We start from the raw sequence: 15,018 nt of genomic DNA, 5'->3' as shown, positions 1-15,018 counted from the left end.
GACAAGTTTTAACCTGATATACAAACCAGATAAAGACATCATAAGAAAATAAAACTAAACACCAGTATCGTTTATGAATATATATGCAAAAATCTTCAGGAAAGTACCAGCCTACCAAATATAGCAATGTATAAAAAGGATTATAAACCATGACCAAGTGGGATTTATCCCAGAATGTAAGGTTGGTTTACCATATGAATTATCAATTATTATAATATACCATTTTAATAGACTAAAGAACAAAACCACATCATTTCCATAGATGTGGAAAAAGCATATGACAAAATCCAACACCCATTCAGGATAAAGCACTCATAAAGTGAGGGGTATAGGGAAATGTCTTCAACTTGATAAAGGGCACCTATGAAAAATACACTGCTAACATCATACTTAATGGTGAAAAACTAAATACTTTTCTATTAAGATCAGGAATCAGACAAGGATGTCTACTCTTGTCACTGCTATTAAACGTTATACTGGAGGGCTGGGCTCAGTGGCTAATACCTGTAATCCCAACACTTTGGGATTTATCAGCAGTATGAAAAATGACTAATACAACCTGTTTAAATATGAAAGTTTTAATTTATAAAACTTACAAACTGTCTCATGTGTCTGCCTCAGAGGTAGAATAGAGGATTAAATAAAGTGGTGTTAATGATGGTAGTAATAAGTAGTATGGAAATAACTGTCAGAGGAGAATGTAGTATGGTAAACAAGCATGAAATGCATAAAGGTAGAGCTAGAATCCATCTCTGGATAATCTGCCTTGATTATTCCACAGATATATCTGACAGTATGGAGGATGTCAGAGAGAGTAACGATTAAGAAAGTACAGCCTTCTGAGGTAAAGTCTTGTTGTCTAAGTTTTTGTCTCATTAACTAGGTGACTTGGAGATTGTTAACTTACACAGACCCTTATTCATCTGTAAAATGGGGATAATAGTGCTTATACTGTGGGAAATATTAGAAATATATTTAGAAAATGAAAGAAAAGTATTTAGCATAGTGCCTATCATATAATAAGACATTAATGTTCACTGCTTGTAACACTTAGGGAAATTTGTAGACCTGTATGCTGGTAGGTCTGCATTTCATACTTTAAGAGCAGAAAGAAATGAAATTTCAACCAAAGAAATGCCCCTCTTCTCACATATAGAGGCAAATGCTTAAAGCTAACCACAAAAGGCCCTTTTTGGGTGGCAAAATGTTAAGAAAAAGTATAAGTATTGAAAAATTATCTTGAGGTTTTTTTTTTTGTCCTGCAGTTATATCTTTCCATTTGGTAGCCAATATAATATAACTAAAGCCCATAAATTCATTCAATAAACATTTATTGAGCATCTCGCTGAGAGGCACTGTTCTAGTGCTAGGGATACTGCAGTGAACACAAGTGATTTATTTCTAGTCTGGTGCCTATTAAGGTTAGTATCCTAATCAAGTTTATATTCTAATAAGAGAGACATATAATACATAAGAAAACAAAGAAGATAAATTTCATATAGTGAAAAGTGCTATGAATAAGATAACAGCAGAACAGTGTAGTAAATAGAAGCTGAGTGTAGTATTTGGGAACTTTGGCCAAGTGGCCAGGAAGGTCATTCTGAAGAGGAGAAAATGAAACTGAGATCTTGAACATAAAAATGACGTTAGACTTGGAAACATTTGGAGGAATAGCTTGTCAGGTAAGAGAAGAGCAACTAAGAAGGCTCTGAGCTAGGTTTAAGTTCAGTGCATTCAAACAACAAAATTTCATTGTGGCTGTGAAATGGGGAGAATGAAGAGAAGTGGTCAGAAATGAGGTCAGAGAGGTAAGCAGGGCCCAGATAGTGACCTGCAGATCATGATAAAATGTTTGGACTTATTTCAATAGTTTTTGGGGGAACAGTGGTTTTTGGCTACATGGATACATTCTTTGGTGGTAATTTCTGAGATTTTGGTGCATCCATTACCTGAGCAGTGTACACTGTACCCAATGTGTAGTCTTTTATCCTTCACCCTCCTCCCACCCCTTCCCCAGTCCCCAGAGTCCATATATAATTCTTATGCCTTTGTGTTCTTAGAGCCTAGCTTTCACTTATAAGTGAGAACATATCATGTTTGGTTTTCCATTCCTGAGTTACTTCACTTAGAATAATGGTCTCCAACTCCATCCAGGTAGCTGTGAATTCCATTGTTTTGTTCCTTTTTATAACTGAGTAGTATTCCATCCATTTGGATGATTGCTCTGGCTAGGACTTCTGGTACTATGTTGAATAAAAGTGATGAAAATAGACATCCTTGTCTTGTTCCAGTTCTTAGGAGGAATGCTTTCAATTTTTCCCTGTTCAGTATAATGCTGGCTGTGGGTTTGTCATAGATGGCCTTTATTACTTAGAGGTAAGTTCCTTCTATGCCTATTTTGTTGAGGGTTTTAGTCATAAAGGGATGATGGATTTTGTTCAATGCTTTTTCTGCATCTATTGAGATGATCACACGTTTTGTTCTTAATTTTGCTTATGTGATGTATCACATTTATTGACTTGGGTATGTTAAATCATCCCTGCATCATGGGTATAAAACCCACTTGATCATGGTATACATTATTTTTTTGATATGCTGTTGGATTTGGTTAGCTTGTATTTTGTTGAGGATTTTTGCCTTTATGTTCATCAGGGATATTGGTCTGTGGTGGTTTTCTTTTTTTAGTTATGTCATTTCCTGGTTTTGGTATTATGATGAAACTGGCCTCATGGAATGATTTAGGGAGGATTCCTTCTTTCTCTATCTTTTGGAATAGTTTCAGTATGATCATACCAATTTTCTTTGAATGTCTGATAGAATTCAGCTGTGAATCCATGTGGTTCTGGACATTTTGCTGGCAATTAAAAAAAATATATTCTTTCAATCTTGCTAATTATTTTTTTTCTCATATTTTCTATTTCTTCCTGATTTAATCTAGGAGGGTTGTATTTTCTCAGACTTTGTCAATCTCCTCCAGATTTTCCAGTTTGTGCATGTAATTCTTTCAATCTTGCTAATTATTTTTTTTCTCATATTTTCTATTTCTTCCTGATTTAATCTAGGAGGGTTGTATTTTCTCAGACTTTGTCAATCTCCTCCAGATTTTCCAGTTTGTGCATGTAAAAGTGTTCACAGTGGCCCTGAATGATCTTTTGTATTTTTGTGGTATCAGTTGTAATATCTCCCATTTCATTTCTAATTGAGCTTATTTGGATCTTCTCTCTTTTCTTGGTTAATCTCACTAATTGTCTGTCAATTTTGTTTATCTTATCAAAGAACCAGGTTTTTGTTTCATTAACCTTTTGTTTGTTTCTATTTCACTTAGTTCTTGCTCTGAACTTTGTTATTTCTTTTCTTCTGCTGGGTTTGGGTTTGGTTTGTTCATGTTTCCCTAATTCCTTGAGGTATAAGCTTAAATTGTCTATTTGTGCTCTTTCAGGCTTTTTGATATAGGCATTTAATACTATATACTTTCCTCTTAGCATCACCCAGAGGTTTTGATAAGTTGTATCATTATTATTGTTCAGTTCAAATAATTTTAAAATTTCCATCTTGATTTCATTGTTGACTTAATGATCATTCAAGAGCAGATTATTAAATTTCCATGGATTTGCAGTTTTAGAGTTCCTTTTGGAGTTAATTTCCAGTTTTATTCCACTGTGGTGGAATTCAGCATTTGTTTGTCTCAAAAAGACTTTAGCTCTCCTTTTATGAAGCTTAGTTTTGCTGGATACAAAATTCTTGGCTGACAATTATTTTGTTTCAGGAGGCTAAAGATGGAAGAGCAATTCCTTCTGGCTTGGAAGGTTTTTGCTGAAATATCTTCCGTTAATGTGATAGGTTTTCCATTATAGGTTATCTCATGCTTTTGTCTCACAGCTCTTAAGATCCTTTCCTTTGTCTTGACTGTAGACAACCTAATGACTGTGTCTAGGTGATGATATTTTTGCAATAAATTTTCCAGGTGTTCTTTGAGCTTCTGACATTTAGATGTCTAAATCTCTAGTAAGGCCAGGGAAGTTTTCCTCAATTATTCCCTCAAATAAATTTTGCAAACTTTTAAATTTCTCTTCTTCCTCAGGAACACCAATTATTCTTAGGTTTGGATGTTTAACATAATTCCAAATACCTTGGAGGCTTTGCCCGTTTTTGTTTTTGTTTCTTTGAGACAGGGTCTCACTCTTTCAGCCAGGCTGGAGTGCAGTGGTGTGGTTTCGGTTCACCGTAACCTCCACCTACCAAGCTCAAGTTATCCTCCCACTCTCAGCTTCTCAAGCAGCTGGGACCACAGGCATCCACCATCATGCACAGCTAATATTTTGTATGTTTAGTAGAGACAGGGTTTGCCATGTTGCCCAGGCTGGTCTCAAACTCCTGAGTTCAGGCGATCCACCCACCTCACCTCCCAAAGTGTTGGGATTAAGGGTATGAGCCATTATGCCTAGTCCCAGCTTTCAAAAATTCTTTTTTCTTTGTCTTCATCTGATTGGGTTACTTTGAAAGTCTTAAATTTGGGTTCTGAAGTTCTTTCTTCTACTTGTTCTAGTCTGTTGTTGAAACTTTCCAGTGCATTTTGTGCTTCTCTAAGTGTGTCTTTCACTTCCAGAAGTTGTAATTGTTTTTTTCTTTATGATATCTATTTCCCTGAAGATTTTTTCATCTATTTCCTATATTAAAAAAAAAAAATCTTGAGTGGATCCAAGATGGCCAAATAGGAACAGCTCCAGAGTGCAGTTCCCAGCAAGAACAGTGCAAAGGGTGAGTGCTCACCACATTTCCAAACAAGTTTTCACTCACCAGGAGATTCCTAGGTCAAAAAGCACCATGAGTTTTCAGTGCAGGGGTTCCAGCTGGTGCCAGGTTGGTGCACGGAAACTCACACAAGTCTGGGAGGTTGTTTAGACTGGGGCCTGGAACACCTGGGAGACAGAGCCGCCCATTCAATTGAAAGGGAGGGGGCAGAGACAGGGAGTCAGGCGATCTGGATCGGCGGGTAACACCCCCACAAAATAAGCAATCTGAAACGCTCTGGACTGAGAGTTTTGTAGCAAGTGCACCTGGATAGGATGGTCCAGCTCAGTGGGGGGAAAGGGCATTCCCCACTACCGACGCAGTCCATCACCACCGAGGCAGTTCACATAGCAGCTAGGCAGAGCCTGTGGCATCTCAGTAATGCCTCTGCTGGCAGACTGTGACTAGACTACTCCGTTTGGGGCAGGGCATCTGTGAAAAAAGGCAGCAGCATGACAGGAACTTATAAATAAAGCCAACCTTCCTAGGACAGAGCACCTGGGAAAAGAGACAGTTATGAGTTCAGCTGCAGCAGACTTAAGGTACCTGTCCAGCAGCTCTACATGGAACAACAAAGTTCTCAGCACAGCACTTGAGCTCCTATAAGGGACAGACTGTCTCTTCAAGCAACTCCCCGACCCCCATATACCCAAAGAGGCACCTCATAAAGGAGAGCTCAGGCCGACATCTGGCGGGTACCCTTCTGGGACGAGGATAGCAGAGGAAGAAACCGGCAGCAACTCTAGGTGTTCTGCAGGCACTGTGGACGATTCCCAGGTAAGTGGGGTCTGGAGTGAATCTCCAGTGGTCCCGCAGCAAAGGGGTCTGACTCTTAGAAGATAAACTAAGAAGCAGAAAGAAATAGCTTCAATATCAACAAAAAGGATGTTCACTCAGAGACCCCATCCGAAAATCACCAACTACAAAGACCACAGGTAGATAAATCCACAAAGATGGGAAGAAACCAGTGCAAAAAGGATGAAAACACCAAAAACCAGAATGCCTCTCCTCCTCCAAGGGATTCCAACTCCTCACCAGGTAGGGATCAAAGATGGATGGAGAATGAATCTGATGAATTGACAGAAACAGGCTTCAGAATGTGGGTAATAACAAACTTCTCAGAGCTAAAAGAACATGTGCTAACCCAATGCAATGAAACTAAGAACCTTGAAAAAAGGTTAGATGAGATGCTAACTAGAATAAACAGCTTAGAGAATACAAACCACTTGATGGATCTGAAAAACACAGCATGAGAACTTCGCGAAGCATACACAAGTTTAAATAGCTGGATGGACCAAGCAAAGAAAGGATATCAGATATTGAAGATCAACTCAATGAAATAAAACGAGAAGGCAAGAATAGAGAAAAAAGAGTGAAAAGAAATAAACAAAGCCTCCAAGAAATATGGGATTATGTGAAAAGACCTAATCTACATTTGATAGGTGTACCTGAATGTGATGAAGAGAATGAATCCAAGCTGGAAAACAATCTTCAGGATATTATCCAGGAGAACTTCCCCAACCTAGTAAGCCAGGCCAACATTCAAGTCCAGGAAATACAGAGAACATCACAAAGACACTCCTCGAGAAGAGCAACCCTAAGGCACATAATCATGAGAATCACCAGGGTTGAAATAAGGAAAAAATGCTAAGAGGAGCAAGAGAGAAAGGTCGGGTTACCCACAAAGGGAAGACCATCAGAGTAACAGAAAATCTCTTAGCAGAAACCCTACAAGCCAGAAGAGAGTGGGGGCCAATATTCAACATCCTGAAAGAAAAGAACTTTCAACCTAGAATTTCATATCCAGCCAAACTGAGCTTCATAAACAAAGGAGAAATAAAACCCTTTATGGACAATCAATTGCTGAGAGATTCAGTCACCACTAGGTCTGCCTTACAAGAGCTCCTGAAAGAAGCACTAAACAAGGAAAGGAACAACCAATACCACCCACTCCAAACACGTACCAAATGGTAAAGACCATTGACACAATGAAGAAAATGTGTCAACTAATGGGCAAAACATCCACCTAGCATCAAAATGGCAGGATCAAATTAAGACATAACAATATTAACTTTAAATGTAAATGGGCTAAATGCCCTAATCAGAAGACACAGACGGGCAAATTGGATAAAAAGTCAAGACCCATCGGTGTGCTCTATTCAGGAAACTCATCTCACGTGCAAGGACACACGTAGGCTCAAAATAAAGGGATGGAGGAAGATTTATCAAGCAAATGGAGAGCAAAAAAAATCAGGAGTTGCAATCCTATTCTCTGACAAAATAGACTTTAAACAAACAAAGATCAAAAGAGACAAAGAAGGGCATTACATAATGGTAAAAGGATCACTGTATCAAGAAGAGCTAATGATCCATATATATATACATATATATATACATATATATATACATATATATATATATATACACATATGCACCCAATACAGGAGCACCCAGGTACATAAAGCAAGTTCTTAATGACCTAAAAAGAGACTTAGACTCCCACAAAATAATAATGGGAGACTTCTTTAACACTCCACTGTCAATATTAGGCATATCAACGAGACAGAAAATTAACATGATATCCAGGACTTGAACTCAGATCTGGACCAAGCGGACCTAATAGACATCTGCAGAAATCTCCATCCCAAATCCACAGAATATACATTCTTCTCAGCAGCACATCACACCTACTCTAAAATTGACCACATAATTGGAAGTAAATCACTCCTCAGCAAATGAAAAAGAATGGAAATCATAACAAACAGTCTCTCAGACCACAGGCCAATCAAATTAGAACTCAGAATTAAGAAACTAACTCAGAACCACACAGCTTCATGGAAACTGAACAACTGGCTCCTGAATGTCAACTGGATAAACAATGAAATGAAGGCAGAAATAAAGATGTTCTTTGAAACCAACGAGAATGAAGACACAATGTACCAGAATCTCTGGTAAACATTTAAAGCAGTGTCTAGAGGGAAATTTATAGCAATAAATGCCCACCAGAGAAGCGAGGAAAGATCTAAAATTGACACCCTATCATCAAAATTGAAAGAGCTAGAGGAACAAGTTAAAAAAAACTCAAAAACTAGCAGAAGACAAGAAATAAATAAGATCAGAGCAGAACTGAAGGAGATGCACAAAAAATTCTTCAAAAAAATCAATAAATCCAGGAGCTGGTTTTTTGAAAAGATAAAAAAATAGAGTGCTAGCCAGATTAATAAAAAAGGAAAGGGAGAAGAATCAAATAGATGCAATAAAAAATGATAAAGGGGATATCACCACTGACTTCACAGAAATACAAACTACTATCAGAGATTACTACAAACAACTCTATGCACATAAACCAGTAAACCTGGAAGAAATGGACAAAATCCTGGACACTTGCAATCTCCCAAGCCTAAACTAGGAAGAAGTTGAAACCCTGAATAGACCAATAACAAGGGCTGAAATTGAGGCAGCTATTAATATCCTAACAACCAAAAAAAGTCCAGGTCCAGACGGGTTCACAGCTGAATTCTATGAGACATACAAAGAGGAGCTGGTACCATTCCTTCTGAAACTATTCCAAACAATACAAAAAAATGGAATCCTTCCCAAATCATTTTATGAGACCAACATCATCCAGACACCAAAACCCCGCAGAGACTCAACAAAAAAAGAAAACTTCAGGCCAATATCCACGATGAACATAGATGCAAAAATCTTCAATAAAGTACTGGCAAACTGATTGCAACAGCACATCAAAAAGCTTATCCATCATCAAGTATGCTTCATTCTGAGGATGCATGGGTGGTTCAACACATGCAAGTCTATAAACATAATCCACCACATGAACAGAACCAAAGACAAAAGCCACATAATTATCTCAATAGATGCAGAGAAGGCCTTTGACAAAATTCAACAGCCCTTTATGCTAAAAACTCTCAATCAACTAGGTATTGAAGGAACATATCTCAAAATAATAAAAGCTATTTAAGACAAGCCTACAGCCAATATAATACTGAATGGGCAAAAACTGGAAGCATTCCCTTTGAAATCCAGCACTATACAAGGATGCCCTCTCTCACCGCTCTTATTCAATATAGTATTGGAAGTTCTAGCCAGAGCAATTAGGCAAGAAAAAAAAAATAAAGGGTTTCAATTAGAAAAAGAGGAAGTCAAATTGTCTCTATTTGCAGATGATACGAGAGTATATTTAGAAGACCCTATCATCTGAGCCTCAAATCTCCTTAAAATGATAAGCAACTTCAGCAAATTGTCAGGATACAAAATCAATGTGCAGAAATCACAAGCATTTCTATACACCAATAACAGACTAACAGAGAGTCAAATCATGAGCAAACTCCGATTCACAATTGCTACAAAGAGAATAAAATACCTAGGAATACAACTAACAAAGGATATATAAAGGACCTCTTCAAGGAGAACAACAAACCACTGCTCAAGGAAATAAGAGAGAACACAAACAGATGGGAAAACATTCCATGCTCATGGTTAGGAAGAATCAATATCGTGAAAATGGCTATATTGCCCAAAGTAATTTATAGATTCAATGCTATCCCCATCAAGCTACCAATGACCTTCTTCACAGATCTGGAAAAAACCACCTTAAGCTTCATATGGAACCAAAAGAGAGCCCGCATAGCCAAATCAATTCTAAGCAAAAAGAACAAAATTGGAGTCATCACACTACCAGACTTCAAACTACACTACAAAGCTACAGTAATCAAAACAGCATGGTACCGGTACCAAAACGGAGATAGAAAGCAATGGAACAGAACAGAGGCCTTGAAGGCAACACCACACACCTACAACCATCTGATCTTTGACAAATCTGACAAAAACAAGCAATGGGGAAAGGATTCCCTGTTTAATAACTGGTGTTGGGAAAACTGGCTAGCAGTGCGCCGAAAGTAGAAACTGAACCCCTTCCGGACACCTTACACTAAAATTAACTCCAGATGGATTAAAGCTTTAAACATAAGACCTAACACCATAAAAACCCTAGAAGAAAACCTAGGTAAAACCATTCAGGACATAGGCATACTAAAACACCCAAAGCATTGGCAACAAAAGCCAAAATAGACAAACGGGACCTAATTAAACTCCAGAGCTTCTGTACAGCAAAAGAAACCATCATTAGAGTGAAGTAGCAACCAACGGAATGGGAAAAAATGTTTGCAATCTACCCATCTGACAAAGGGCTAATATCCAGAATCTCCAAAGAACTAAAACAGATTTACAAGAAAAAAATAACAAACCCATCCAAACAAACACTTTTTAAAAGAAGACATATATGAGGCCAAGAAACATATGAAAAAATGCTCATCATCACTGATTATTGGGGATATATATGCAAATCATAACCACACTGAGATACCAGCTCACACCAGTTAGAATGGCGATCATTAAAAAATCTGGAGACAACAAATGCTGGAGAGGATGTAGAGAAACAGGGACAATTTTACACTGTTAGTGGGAGTGTAAACTAGTTCAACCATTGTGGAAGACAGTGTGGCGCTTCCTCAAGGATCTAGAAATAGAAATTCCATTTGATCCAGCAACCCCACTACTGGGTATATACCCAAATGATTATAAATTTTTTTACTATAAAGACACACGTGGCACTGTTTACAATAGCAAAGACCTAGAACCAACCCAAACGCCCACCAATGATAGACTGGACAAGGAAAATGTGGCACATATACACCATGGAATATTATGCAGCCATAAAAAACTGTGAGTTTGTGTCCTTTGTAGGGATATGGATAAATCTGGAAGTCATCATTCTCAGCAAATTGACACAAGAACAGAAAATCAAGCACTGCATGTTCTCACTCATTGGCAGGTATTGAACAATGAGAACCCATGGACACAGGGAGGGGAGCATCACACACTGGGGTCTGTTGGGGGGGAACAAGGGAGGGACACTGGTGGAGTGGGGAGATTGGGAAGGGATAACATGGACAGAAATGCCAGATGTAGGTGACAGGGTGATGAAGGCAGCAAACCACATTGCCGTGTGTACCTATGCAACAATCCTGCATGATCTGCACATGTACCCCAGAACCTAAAGTACAATAAAAAAAATCTTTAAGTTGGTTTTCATCTTTCTCTGGTATCTCCTTGAGTAGCTTAATAATCAACATTCTGAATTTTTTATATGGCAATTCACAGATTTTTTCTTGGTTTGGATCCATTTCTGGGGACCTGGTATGTTTTAAGAGGTGTTATAGAACCTGTTTTGTCAGATTACCAGAATAACTTTTTTCTTTTTATTTGAGTAGGCTATTGCAGTGGAATGCTTTGGAACTTAAAAGCCTGTTGTTCAGATTGTCTAGTCCCATGGGGTGATCCCTTGACTTGGTGCTCTCCCCCTTTCTCTAGGAATGGGACTTCCTGAGAGCCAGATTGCAGTTATTGTTATTCTGGGTCTATACCCAATGGGGCTACCAGGCTCTGGGCTGGTGCTGGGGAATGTCTGGTAAGAGACCTGTGATGGACTCCAAAAGGAATTGAATGAAATTTATGATGATCTGATGGCCTTGGAGCAATAAACGAACTCTGAAAAATAAAACTAAAAAAAGTCAACATACTTTCCCTTAGTGTACTTGTAATTTGAAATAATATGATCTTTAAAACTATTTAAAAGCAGTATATAGAAAAAAATGCATATTTTATTTAAAATGAGGAAGTAGGCCAGACACAGTGGCACATGCCTGTAATTCCAGCACTTTGGGAAGCCAAGACAGGCAGATTGCTTGAGCCTAGGAGTTTGAGACCAGCCTGCGCAATCCCATCTCTACAAAAACATACAAAAATAGTTGGCCATGGTGGTGTGTGCCTGTAGTCCCAGCTACTCAGGAAGCAGAGGTGGAAGGACTGCTTGAGCCCAGGAGGGAGAGGTTGCAGTGAGCTGAGATTATGCCACTGCACTCCAGCCTAGTGACAGAGCCAGACCCTGTCTCAAAAAAAACAAAATAAAATGAAGAAATAAACTTTACTTTTTAGTGGTTCATTTAATGGACAGGTGAAGGGTTTTAAACTCCATAAAATATATTGTTAGCAAGAAAATACCAATCTGCTTTTATAGTAATTATTTCTTGAAGTAGAAATTTCCTGTTTTAGTGAATTAGTAATTAGAAGGGATTTTTTTTTTATCTGATTGTCATCAGATTTGGAAATAGAAGATTGGATGGTATCTAATTGCTATATTTTACTAATACCACATTTTTTTCAACCTAGTGACTTAATAATTTCTATTTATTACTATAAAATAATTTATTATAGCTAATAAAGTAGCATTGAAATTCCAGATACAATGCCATTGAAGTTAAAACAGTAATTATAAATAGAAAATTGTACTCACAGATTTCCATGGAATTTTCTAGAAGGCTTACTGGAAACAGTTATCTTTTTCTCAAAGGGGAATAAAAATCCACAAATAATTAGCTGTCAAATGCATTAAAACGAAAATGAAAAACTAACACAAATTAAAAAAGATTTTTTTTTCTGGTTTGTCAAAAAATAAATTTAAAACTATGTATATATATTTTTCAGAATAGAGCCACACTATGTTGCCCAGTCTGGAGAGTAGTGGCTATTGACAGGCGCAATCATAGTGCATGACAGCCTCAAACTCCTGGCCTCCAGTGGTCCTCCTGTCTCAGCCTCCGGAGTAGCTGGTACTATAAGTGCACCCCACTGCACCGGGCACAGAATTTTTTTTTTAAATAAAAGTCTTTACAATGAATTTTTTCTTATTTAAAAACAAACTATGAAAACATAATTTAATTTATTTTCTTACTGAAGTTTTAACCACTTTCCAGCCTGATGTATCTTGATTATAGCCTAAAACTTCTTGGGCCATTTGTTGGGCAATTGCCTTATAGTCCATATATCTGCAAAGTTTTAAAAACAACTGATTAGAGTATAATCATATAAAAACTTAAGTGCTATCTTACATTTTAATACTATTTCTATAGTGCCTGTCACATATAAATGAATAATTATTTGCTGAATGCATGTATGCATGAACCCCTCTCTCCTTACAGTCTTTCAAATGAGAAACTGTGGTACAGTAGAAAAATCTAGACTTTGGAATCAGAAACCTGGGTCATATTTTGTCTCTGCCACCTATTAATTGTGTGAAGCATGTTACTTAATATTTCCGTTGTTCCATTTTTCTCAAGGTACAAAATTAGGATAATATCTACCTTGTAGAATTAGTGTGAGCATTAAATGAGATGATATGCTTAAGGTTCTACCCCAGTGCCTGGATGATAGTTATTCAATAAATAATTCTAATTTCTAACAGATTAATCATGCTTCCTTTCTCTTACGAAGCATCATGATCTGTTGGTTATGTTTTCTTAAGGATTAATCTTTTTAAAGTGAGTAGCAGTGGCACTAAGTGATCTGACCCCTGGCTTCTTCTTCTTGTTTACCTCGCTCCAATCATTTGATCTCCTGGCTGTTCCTCAAATACAATCAAGCAATTTCCTACCTCAGGTTCTTTGTACTTGCTGTTTCTTCTGCTTGTCACCTTCTTCTCCAATGTGTTCACATGACTGACTGTTTCATAGGTATCTTTGCTTAACTGCCACCTCCTCAGATAGGATCAAGTTTAAATCAACTCAATTTAAACACATTGACTGAACCCTACTTGAATTTAGAGACTGCAATGGACTGAATGTTTACGTCTCTCTAAAATTCATATGTTGAAATCCTAACTCCCAAGGTGATATCAGGAGATGATTAGGTTATGAGGGCAAAGCCCTTGTGAATAGGATTAGTGGCCTCACAAAAGGGACCCCAGGGAGCTCACTGGCCCCTTCTGCCATGTGAGGACACTGCCAGAAGTCAGCAGTCTGTAACTAGAAGTGGGCCCTCACCAGAACCAAACCATGATGCCACCCAGATCTCAGACTTCCAGGATCCAGAACTGTGAGAATTAAATTTATTGTTTACAAGTCATTCAGTCTTTGGTAATTTCTTATAGCAGCCCAAAAGGACTGAGACAAGCACTGTTGTAAGTGTAGCAACAGTTGGGAAAGATATTAGATACTATTTCTTCTGTGAATGAGTTCAGGAAACTGTAGTCTCACTGGTCCTTTGCTCATTATCCTGCTTTCGGTTAGGGGAAGCTGGCAGGTAAGGTGAAAACACAGAGCAGGGGGTTCAAATGCTGACTTTGTCACTTAGTACCAGCTATATTATTTTGAGTAAATTGCTTAACCTTTGAACTTCAATTTCTACATCTATAGAATGAGGACAACAATATCTATCTCACTGAATTATTATAAGGATTGAATTAATATATGTAAAAATGCTTGAAACAGTGTGAAGCCCTATACTGGGATAACAAAATGGTTTCTCTTTACAAAATGGACACATGTAAATCCATCATTTAAAAAACTCTCCAAAGACCTGCCTCCTTAGCACTTAAACAAACCTTCTTAAAGTTTAATTATTGGAACATTTCTTCCTTACCTCTCACCTAAAACTCTTCAGGTTGGATCGTAAATCTATTTTCTCTTATTTAATTCTCCAGCAAGGCACAACAGGTACTTGAGAGCCTCTATATTTGAAAAGTTTTAGTAAACCATTATTATAACCTCCTTCTCTTTCCTAGCAGAGTCCTAGTTTCTTTACCTTTCCTGACAGAGCTAATCCAGAATTTTAGTAACTTTTGGGGATCCCCTCCAAATCCTTGTGGAAATCTCCATATCTCTTAACCTGTGAGGAAACAAGGCAGAAGTAGAATAATTTTGATCCATTAATTAGGTAAATATATTTGATAATTTCCTACTAAATTTTACCTTACTTTTTCTCTTACCAAATGAAAAGGTCCAGAAGCTATAAGGTTCAGTTTCGTGGTTCAATTAAACACAGGTCTATGTGGCAGTAATAGTTAATGATTTGAAAATAAGACATACCCTGCTAGTGGTATGTCTTTTTACCCTACAAAGGGTAAAAAGAAGAAAGCGCCAACAGTTGTATTACCTGGTGACGGAACGTCGCATGAGCTGGAACATATTTAGATGGAGACATGGTCAAGGATAGGGTCAGTGGAAAATAAACATAAACCAACATTGGATGGCCTCTTTTTCTGATACACCACTTGGTTGAAACTGGATTCTTTCCAGCTTTGTAGATACGTTCACACCTGTTGTTAGTGGGTCTTTACATCTGTTTGTATAATGTCCCTCTTTCTGGGCTGCC

The 15,018-nt window shown here is 37.7% G+C and overlaps 1 protein-coding gene across 2 annotated transcripts in view; it reads right to left on the bottom strand.

The window, feature by feature from the left end:
• Positions 1-15,012, bottom strand: part of STARD6 (StAR related lipid transfer domain containing 6) — a 32,377-nt gene extending 17,365 nt beyond the window's left edge. Inside the window, exons 1-3 of one of the 2 annotated variants that reach the window (XM_017501112.1) lie at positions 14,800-15,012; positions 12,602-12,695; positions 12,164-12,246 (exon numbers count right to left, since the gene is read on the bottom strand). In XM_017501112.1, the coding sequence (XP_017356601.1) occupies positions 12,164-12,246; positions 12,602-12,695; positions 14,800-14,831 (209 nt within the window). In that variant the 5' untranslated portion in view covers positions 14,832-15,012. The remainder of the gene's footprint in view (positions 1-12,163; positions 12,247-12,601; positions 12,696-14,799) is intronic. The other variant, XR_005195841.1, reaches the window with a different exon arrangement.
• Positions 15,013-15,018: the final 6 nt, after the last annotated feature.

This window comes from Cebus imitator, unplaced genomic scaffold (genome assembly GCF_001604975.1).
Source record: "Cebus imitator isolate Cc_AM_T3 unplaced genomic scaffold, Cebus_imitator-1.0 Scaffold278, whole genome shotgun sequence".
Lineage (NCBI taxonomy): Eukaryota > Metazoa > Chordata > Mammalia > Primates > Cebidae > Cebus > Cebus imitator.
Note: the sequence above shows the minus strand (reverse complement) of the source record. Positions and strands in the feature narration are given on the sequence as shown.